At 39.5% G+C, this 10,585-nt stretch overlaps 1 protein-coding gene across 1 annotated transcript in view; it reads right to left on the bottom strand.

Moving 5' to 3' along the window:
• PRDM10 (PR/SET domain 10) overlaps positions 1-10,585 on the bottom strand; it is a 167,474-nt gene that overhangs the window by 92,266 nt on the left and 64,623 nt on the right. The window contains exon 6 of the mRNA XM_007955182.1: positions 7,944-8,147. Coding sequence (XP_007953373.1) covers positions 7,944-8,147 — 204 coding nt within the window. The remainder of the gene's footprint in view (positions 1-7,943; positions 8,148-10,585) is intronic.

Raw genomic sequence — 10,585 nt, 5'->3', positions numbered from 1 at the left:
CTACAAAATGGCGGCATCCTCCGGACCGGCAAAAGTCCACAGCTCAGCCCACCTTTCTCTTCACCTTCTCCGTTTGTTCCCCAGCCACAGTGCACAGTCCTCCGTGCAGTCCCTGGCTAGCAGGGTGATTATTAGGTTAATTCTTAAGTCCTACCACCACAGGAATCTGCAAGAGTGCTGTCTCTTTAAATATCCAAAATAGTCAGGTCACTTTTTAAACCTACAAAATGGCGGCGCTCTCCAAACCAGCAAAAGTCCACAGCTCAACCCACTTTTCTCTTCACCTTCTCTGTTTGTTCCCCAGCCACCGTACACAGTCCATGCAGTCCCTGGGTAGCAGGGTGATTTTTAGGTTAATTCTTAGGTCCTACCACCAGTCAGGAATCTCCAAACCACCTGTACCATTATGGTTGCTCAGGTTGCTCAGGTCAGTCTGCAGCTCCATATGTCTCCTTTTTTGGTATTTTCATGCAAATTCTTCTGCTAATTGGGGTTTAGTCCACTTTTGTATCCTTCCCTTCAAGGCTCAGGGATCCAAGATTATCTTTTGTGTCTGTGTTAATTGGTTTCCCTTTTCTTTGTTGAAGAGCATCTGTGCAGTCCTTCTGCCTAGTCCGCCATCTTGCCAGAACTCTCTCACTCCATGAGTTCTTACACTTGCCAAGCAATACAATTGAGAGCAAAGAAATGTCCATTTCCCTCAGAATGAATAAAAGTAGTTTCAAAGGAACAAGAGGCTGGTGAGCTTGATCCTGTGGGGCTTATCATGATGGTATTAAACATGAAATTGTCAGAAACTTCCTAATGACTTTGATCAAAAAACACTTGAGTTTCAAGGGCATGTGATTTCATTCAGGAAAAAGATAAATGTGAGTTCAGGCAAATAGAAAAACACAGCATCACAGCTTATATGAAAGGTATTGGTGGGTGGGTTGTAATAATGTCCCAGAGGCAATAGTGGAGCAGTTATCTTAAAAATATTGCATCACCATCAACACTCTTGATAGCCCAGAGGATGACACCATAGAGATAAATACAAACATAAATGACTAAGTAAAATAGTGATTAGTTTTAAAAACTCAAAGAAAGGTCAACTCTGAACATAAAGAAGTTTATACCTTCACTAATTTATTTTTCTGGTGGTGCAGTGGTTAAAGCATTCAGCTGTTAACCAGAAGATCGATAGTTAGATCCACCAGCTGCTCTGGAGGAGATAAATTAGGTGGTCTGCTTCCATTAAAATGTACAGCTTTGGAAACCCTATGGAGCAGTTCTACTCTGTCCTATAGGATCACTATGGGTTGGAATGGACTCAGTGGCAGTGGGTTTTGGTTTCTTTTGGTGCCTTTTTATGTATCCATAAGAGTGATATATGATTGAAAACTGTATCTAGTAAGTCTAAAGTAGTATAAAATAAACATTCTTGCTGATGTGCATGTAGGTTGTTTCCATCTTTTGACTACTATAAACAGTGCTGTGATGAACATGGGTGTGCACATATCTGTTCTTGTCCTGGCTCTCACTTCTTTAGGACATAGTTCTGGTTACATAGTGCTGCTCTGATAAGAATATACCACAAATGGGATGGCCTTAACAAATAGGAGTTTATTCTCTCACAGTTTGGAGGCTTTAAGTCTAAGTCCAAAGTGCCAGGCTCTAGGGGCTGGGTGAAAGCCTCTCAACCTTGGGGTCCCCCTCTGCCTCCTGCTCCCAGCCCACTGGAGCTAGAAACGTTTCTTCACTCAGACAGCTGCTAGCTGCTGAGGCTGACAAACCCAAGGTTGACAAATAAAAAGGCACAGTCCCAATGTTACCAAACCACACAGCAGGCCATTAATTTAAGTCCATTGTAAGTCCCAGGTCGGCAGAGCATGACAGGCTGCTGAACAATGACATGGCTACATACAGGGTGCAAGAATGCCATAAGGTAGAGACGATTCCCAAAGCTGCTTCTTACATACGGGAAGCAGATCACATACCCAAAGCAGCTACTCAGCTACTTGTGGTAGATCCCACTATGGAGTTGATTGCCCATCTCATCATAGGGAATAACTACCACCAGCTGCCCAACCACTCAACCAGGCCCAGCCAAGTTGACACACAAACTGAACTACCACAGATATATACCTAGTAATGGAATGGCTGGGTCCAAGAGTATTTCTAATTTCAGCTTTTTAAGGAATTGCCATACTGCTTTCCACAGTGGTTGTATCATTTTACAGTCCCACCAGCAGTGTTTGAGAGTCCCAATCTATCCACATCCTCACCAGCATCTTGTTGAACTTTGGCATTAGTGCTGGGGTGAGAGGGTATCTCATTGTTACTTTGATTTGCATCTCTCTGATGGCTAATGATCATGAGCATTTGTTCATGTATTTGCTAGCTGCCTGAATATCCTCTTTGGTGAAGTGTCCATTCATGTCTTCTACCCATTTTATAATTAGATTGTTAATATTTTTGTTGTTGAGGTGTTGGATTTTTCTATAAATTTTAGAGATAAATCCCTTGTCAGATATGTAATTATCAACAGTATGAATTTGTTGCTGTCATTTTGTTACTTGCTTTTTTGTGGTGCTGATTTCTTTGTTCCATATAATTTTCTGTGCTGACCTCATTTTGTTTATGAATCATGTTATTACTTCCTTTGTTGCTATTGTCTTAGTATTTGCTAAATATTTTTACTGGTCCTCTCTTTTATTTTGATGTGAAGCTTTATCATTTTTCTTCAATGTTACCCTGTGATTTATACAGTCTGTTCTATCTTGTAGTTGTCTTGACTTCCCTACCATTTAGAAGTTCTGTAACACAGTTTTTTCCCTCTTTTTGGTTTGTAGTTGTCCTCATTTGTCAGTTGATGTCTCTGGTTCCCTGTTTACAATCTTGTAGGCTTTTTTATATTGGATACTTCTATAACTGGATTCATTTCTGGGTTATGTCATCAGGTATGTTAATGGTCAGTTGTTGTTTGCTGTTGTTGGTTCTCTGTCCAAATGACTCCCTTTAGCATCTCTTGTAAGGTTGGTTGGGTTTAACAAATTCCCTTAATTTTTGCTTATCTAGAAATGTCCTAATTTCACCATCATATTTGAGGGGCAATTTTGCTAGGCATATAATTCTTTGCTGGAAAACTTTTCTTTCAGGGTTTTATATATACCATTCCATTGTCTCCTCACCTGCATGGTCTCTGCTGAGAACTCTAAGCTTCGTCTTATTGGCTGCCCCTTGTAGGTAACTTTTTGTTTTTCCTGTACTGCTTTCAGGATTCTGTCTTTGTCTTTGGTTTGGTGAGTTTGATGATGATATGTCTTGGCGATTTTCTTTTGTAGTCTATCCTGTTTGGGGTTCATTGGATTTCTTGAATGGATATATTCTCATCTTTCATCATACCAGGAAAATTCTCTTCCAACAAATGTTCGACTATTTTCTCTGTGGTTTTATTTGTCTCTTCCTGTTCTGGAATTCTGATTTTTACATAGGTTATTCCTTTTGATGGTATCCCACATGATCCTTAGGCTTTCTTCATTTTGCTTTGATCTTTTTTCTGATTGATTCCTTTCCAAAGAAGTGTTCTGGTATTTGCTTTCAATCTCACTAATTCTGTCTTCCATTGATTCAGTTCTACTCTTTTGTCCATTCAATGTCTTATCTATTTCTGAAAATTTAGTATTAATCTTCTGGATTTCTGTCTGTAGATTATGTGTCATTTCTAATTTTTCATTTACTTTGTCATTTTGTTCTTGTATTGTCTTTTGAAATTTTTCTATGGTTTTCTCTGTGTTTTCCTCAATTTTGTCAGTGTTTTCCTTGCTCTGTCTCTCAATTCACTGAAGGTACCTAAATTTAATTCTTTTGAATTCCTTATCAGGGAGTTCCAATGCAGCTTCTTCCTCAGGAATGTGTTTTGGTCCTGGTCCCTTGTTTCTCCTGCTTTATCTTGCATCTTTGTGTGGACTGTAATGCTCTGTTGTCTCCAAGGCATTGTGATGTTTTGTGTGTTTATATTTAATTGGTGATTGTATGTTGAAGTGAAGGAAGGTTGGGCAATCCTACTTCCGTAGTGATACTGCCTCGGAAACCCAAGGAGGGGTCGCTATGAGTCGGGGCCAACTCGACGGTAAATAACAACAATAACATGTTGAAGTGACTTGCCCATGATTTTCATTTTGTTTTGTTTGTATGATATCTACATACAAAGCAGGGTACTATGCTGTGCTCCTCTATTTGCTAGTTGGCAGCACTTATACACTCACCACCTGTCTCCTTTCCCATTGTCTGCCTCGCATATGTCCCTGCCATCCTTGGCAAATGGAGCCTATTCTTAGCTCCTGTCTTCATTCAGTTTTTCCACTAGTTGGTTCCTAATCCACTTCTGTAAACTTCCGTTCAAAGCTCAGGGCTCCAGGATTATCTTCTGTATTTCCATCAATTGGTTCATCTTTTCTTTGTCGAAGAGGGTCTGTGGCCCTCGTACACCTATTCTACCATCTTACCAGAAGTCCCTCTTAGGCTAATTTTTAAGGAATTAAGTTACTTGGTCAATTCTGGCATATGATGCTAGAAATATTCTCCAAAATATTGCAAATCTGTAATAAATTTCCCTCTGTTTTAAAACACTCACATTCATGGTTCTATATCCACTTATTTTTGCTAATTTATATGAACAAAAATAGTAACTCAGAGTTGTTTTCACTGATCACATGTTGAAAAAATTTGCAAATGCTTCTTCACTATTTGTTTCTTCAATAAAGTCTATTGCCAGTATTTCTCCATGTGGGCATAGTGAGGTTACAGTTGTACAAGTCTCTTTCAAGTTTCATACTTAAACCTTTTCATATTAGTACAAATATTTCTCCCATTCTGTTGCTTCCTTCTCACCTGTTGTTTCAATGCTTCATTGTTCTCAAGATTTATCTTTTTAATTGTATGTATCTTTCTTTACCTCTACATTTCTATTCCTCTTAAAGAGAAAATAACCTCCTTTCCACACCTCAGGTTTTTATTAACTAGATTTAATTGGGAAAAATGTTGTGAGATACGAATTTTTTTTTTTTTTTTTTACATATACTCTTCAGGGTTTACAGGTTATCTGGCTGATGTTTCAAATGCATAAGGAGCTCTGGTGGCGTAGTGCCTAAGGCAACTGACTGTTGACCAGAAAGTTGGTGGTTTAAACCCACCAGCTACTCCATGGGAGGAAGATGAGGCAATCTGCCTTCGTAAAGATGTACAGTCTTGCAGAAAATAACAATGCGGGCTAGGATACAGAGAGATTGGGACTCTCATACACTGCTGGTGGAACTGTCAAATGGTACAACCACTGTGGAAAGAAGTATGTCAATTCCTTAAAAAGTAGGAATTAGAAATACCATTTGACCTAGCCATTCCATTACTAGGTATATATCCTAAAGAACTGAGAGCCATGACAAGAACAGACATATGCACACCCATGTTCATCGCAGCACTATTTACAATAGCCAAAAGATGGAAACAACCTAGGTGTCCATCAATGAGGAATGGATAACCAAACTATGGTATATACACACAATGGAATACTATGCAACCCTAAAGAATAATGTAAAATCTGCAGAACACCACATAATGTAACCGAACTTGGAAGACATATGCTGAGTGAAATAAGTCAATCACAGAAGGACAAATATTGTATTAGTCCATTATTGTAAAAGTCAAGGAGAGGTTTATATATGGAAGGAAATTTTCTTTGTGGTTACCAGGGGTGACAGGGGAGGGGAGGGAACACTTTTAGATAGGTAGAGATAAGTATTGATTTGGGTGAAGAGAAGGGCAATGTACCAAATGTGAGTGACCAACATGGTGGCATCGAGGAAGAGGAAGACATAGAGAGGTACATGGGAGGTACAGACAACAAAGATGAACCCTTTTGCACATACAGTACTGTGTTGTCAGTGAAGGCAAACATGGGTATATGGGTGGATAGATGGGTGGACAGGTTGAACTATTAGGTATGTCTATATAGCAGGGAGTGTACCCAAGACCATGTACAGGGTTGGCAGGCAATGATTCTACAAGTATGTTCTGTAAGAGTTCCCAAGTGTATAGTAGAGCTGACAAGGGACAAAGTTATAGTCACTTCTTGGTCACAGCCAGCTACCCAGAGGAAGTGAGTAGTTGAACCTGTGGGCTCAGGACCATAGTTGCAGGGGACATAAAACTAAAATGGTATAACATACAACGCAAAACACTGTTGCATCTCCTACTTTGGCGAGTGGCGAATGGGATCTTAAAAGCTTGCAAGCAGCCATCTAAACACAACAATGGGTCTCTCCTCATCCAGAGAAAAGAAGAATGAAGAAAACCAAAGATTCATGGAAACAATTAGTCCAAGCAACTGATACCATGTGATGCGTATACGATGCGTATGTCTATATGACTATGAGACCAGAACTAGATGGTGCCCGGCTACCATTATCAATCAATCGGAGGGGGATCTATGTAGGAGATCTTGGATACAGAGGGAGAACAATGTGGAACAAAACTCAAAATCATTTGGGGCAAATAAAGGGGGGGGGGGACCAGGTTTGCTGGTCTGATAGAGCCTGGTGGAACCACTGAGACTATAGCCCCTAGCTGCCCTTCAGATCTGGAATTGAACACACACCTGTGGCTTCCAGCCAAACAAAAGACAGGCATATGAGTTGAACATTTATGTGACATAGATACACTCCTTGGAGAGAACAACAAGGGCTGTTTATGCACAGGGAGACAGCTCAGAGGGCAGGAGTACATGGAGGGATCGACACAGGGAAGAGGTAACTATAGGGAGAAAGTGGGAGGGGAACTGTTGCATTGGAATAAATTATAGTCAATGTCATGAGACAAAGTTTATGTGAACTGCTGCATGGAATGTGAATTTGTTCTGTGAACGTTCATCCAAATCACAATTAAAAAAAAAAAAAAAAAAGATTTACAGTCTTGGAAACCCAGTAGGGGTAGCTATAAATTGGAATGGACTAGATGGCAGTAGGGTTTGGTTTTGGGTTCCAAATATGTAAGTTTTACATAGCTTTTGAAAAAAAGTCTGGTCTTTGTTCTCCCCTTAAAGAAGTATCTATTTCTAACTTTTACCATATGGATGCACTGTACAATTCAGTGTTCATGTACTCATGTATTCATTATTCACCTATTTTTCATTTATATCAGGAAGTTACAAAGCACTTTGACCCCCTTTTACCATGTTCCTAATAGACGGCCCCGACTCATAGTGACCCCTCCTTGGGTTTCCGAGGCAGTATCACTACGGAAGTAGGATTGCCCAACCTTCCTTCCGAGGAGTGGCTGATGGGTTTGAACTGCCATCCTTCTGGTTAGCAGTCAAGTGCTTTTTAGCCACTATGCTACCAGAGCTCCTTTAATAGAGTTTAGGAAAAAATAAAAATAAAAATAAGTGATTCACTTCAAAAGCATTTTCCCTTAGAATCACGAACAAAATTTTCATGATCAAGAGTTAACAAAGATGAATAGAGTTATCCCCAAAAAGTAAACTCCTGAAATCAGAACGCAGCATATAAATTCATTCCATAAAATTAAGAGTTCACATAAAGAAAATAATTGCACCCATACATTTGAATCCTATTTTACAAAAGCTCCTATTTCCAAATAAATTCTTCTTTATAGTATGTAAATGACAGTCAATGACCTCATTTTAAGCACTGCATCACAAATACGAATCTGTTCCCCAAAATAAATAGTTCTTTATCCCTGGGCCTAACGACTTCATTTAGGTCTTCGATAGACACAGAAGACTTGTAGTTTATACTCTGTTTTACTTACGGATTAGTATAGCAGGTGCTCGATAAGTAAATGAATTACAAAGAAAAGGACCAGTTTAGTATGAATCCTACTTCCAGAAAAAAAAGTAGGAAAAGATTTACACAGTCAATGACACCACTAACCCAGCACTGTACCTTAAGTTCCTGCTTGGGCTCTACATTCTTTATTGTTGTGTAATACACATGGTGGCCATATTGGTAAGCCACCAGGTTCTGCTCCAGGTGGTTTTGGGCTGGACGCACAAACATCATCCAGTTACAAAGAGTCTCATCAGACAACTCAAACCATAGGTCTTCATGCAAATCCCTGTCTTTTCTGTCCCCTTTATCAAGAGAAACCTGCAACAACAGAGAAAGTAAAAAGCTATACCAAAGGAGGGAAAAACCTACAATGTGATATGCATTAATACCATAACAGAAAATATTGGTCCTTAAATTAACCATATATCCTGATTCTTCCCTTTCTATCTAGAAAGACACTAGAATTGTGACTTGCCAAATGGAAAAGGGAAAGGATACTTTCTGAAGCCCTCAACTGTAGCAGAGTTAACTGGCAAAACCTAAAAGCTAACAATCTAATTCCATAGCTTCATGTAATGTTTCACAAAACTAACACACCACAGAATTCTATAAATAAGCCAGAAAATGCAAGTAAACATACTCTCAGCTCATTACAACTTGCCTCCTTTTAGGATTCAACTGCATTCATTTATAATCTATAGCCAGGTGATAGATATTTCTTTCTACAAAGTAATATTTTTCTTGCTGATCTTGTACACTAATCAAAGAAAACCTTCCCTTGACAGAAGTTGATTTCTCAAAAATTACATCCAAACATTCTTCCCTTCCCACTGCCCTTTCTTAATTCTCTACATTGGCTCTTGGAGAAGCAGATAGCAAAGAGGGCTGGGTATAAGCTAAAGCATCAAATGTAAAGAACAGTTGTTGTGTGCCGTCAAGTCAGACCCGACTCATAGTGACCCCTCACTGGGTTTCTGAGGCAGTATCACTATGGAAGTAGATTGCCCAACCTTCCTTCCGAGGAGTGGCTGGTGGGTTTGAACCGCCAGCCTTCTGATTAGCAGTCAAGTGCCTTAGGCACTATGTTACCAGAGCTCCTGTAAAGAACAGAAGTGATATAAAAATACTTTATCATAGAATACACTATTCTTTAACTAAAGATCCAACATAACAGACCTGTTGTTAATAACTGCACCAAAACTTGAAAAATGAAAAAAAGAAAAGAAAAAGTTTTCCTGAAAGCATTACTGGCACATGGCAGATTACATGTGTCTACATATTTCTCTTTGTATTCCAGTCAAAGTTAGTATAAAATAAACAAATGAATGTTGTTGTTTTTGTTGTTGTTGCTATATACCATCAAGTCGTCTCTGGCTCATAGAGACCCTGTGTACAGCAGAACAAAATACTGCCTGGTTCGGTGCCAGCCTCACAATCTCTGCCATACCTGAGCCCATTGCTACAGCCACTTTATCAATCCATTTTGTTGAGGGCCTTCCCCTCTTTCATTGACTCTCCACTTTATCAAGCATGACATCCTTCTCCAGAGAATAGTCCCTTCTGACAATATGACCAAAGTAGGTGAGACAAGTCTAGCCATTCTTGCTTCCAAGGAGCATTCTAGCAGGACTTCCTCCAGGACAGATTTGTTAGTTCTTTTAGCAGTCCATGGTACTTTCAGCATTCCTTACCAACACCACAACTCAAAAGCATCAACTCTTCTTTGACCTTCCTTATTCATTGTCCAGCGCTCACATGAATATGAGGAGCCAGTAAATAACCATGTCTTGGGTTAGGTGCATCTTAGTCTTCAAGGAAATATCTTTGCTCTTCAGCACTTGAAAGAGTCCTTTCGCAACAGATTTGCTCAATGCAATGTGTCTTTTGATGTCGTGACTGCTGCTTCCATTGTTGTTTATTATGTTGTTTTGTTGTTTTTATGTGCCATCAAGTGGGATCCAACTCATAGCCACCCCTCCTTGAATTTCTGAGGCGGTATTACTACAGAAGTAGACTGCCCAACCTTCCTTCTGAGGAGTGGCTGGTGGGTTTGAACCACCAGCCTTCTGGTTAGCAGTCAAGTTCCTTAGGCACTATGCTACCAGAGCCAAGTAATATGAAGTCTTTTACAACTTCAATCTTCTCCATTTATTGTGATGCTGCTTACTGGTCCAGTTGTGAGGATTTTTGTTTTCTTTATATTGAGGAGTAATCCATACTGCAGACTGTAGTCTTTGATCTTCATCAGTAAGTGCTCCAAGTCATCCTCACTTTCAGCAAAGTTGTGTCATTTGAGTATCTCAGGTTGTTAATGACCCTTCCTTCAATCCTGATGCCACATTCTTCTTAATATTGTCCAGCTTCTCAGATTTTATTTGCTCAGCATACAGACTGAATACATATGGTAAAAGAATACAACACTGACACACTCCCTTCCTGATTATAAACCATGAAGTATCCCCTTGTTCTGTTCAAGTGACAGCCTCCTGGTCTATGTACAGGTTCCTCACGGGAACAATTAACTATTCGAGAATTACCATCTTCTCAATACTATCCACAATTTGTTATGATCCACACAACTGAATTACTTTGCATAGTCAATAAAACACAAGTAAACATCTTTATGGTATTCTTTTCTTTGAGCCAAGATCCATCTGACATCAGCTATGATATCCCTTGCTCCACGTCCCTCTGAATCCAGCTTGCATTTCTGGAAGTTCCCTGTCAATATACTGCTGCAACTGTTTTTGAATTAT

Source organism: Orycteropus afer, unplaced genomic scaffold (assembly GCF_000298275.1).
Source record: "Orycteropus afer afer isolate SDZICR_OR568_19922 unplaced genomic scaffold, OryAfe1.0 scaffold00493, whole genome shotgun sequence".
In the NCBI taxonomy this organism is placed as follows: Eukaryota; Metazoa; Chordata; class Mammalia; order Tubulidentata; family Orycteropodidae; genus Orycteropus; species Orycteropus afer.
This window is presented reverse-complemented; position numbering and strand designations above follow the sequence as displayed.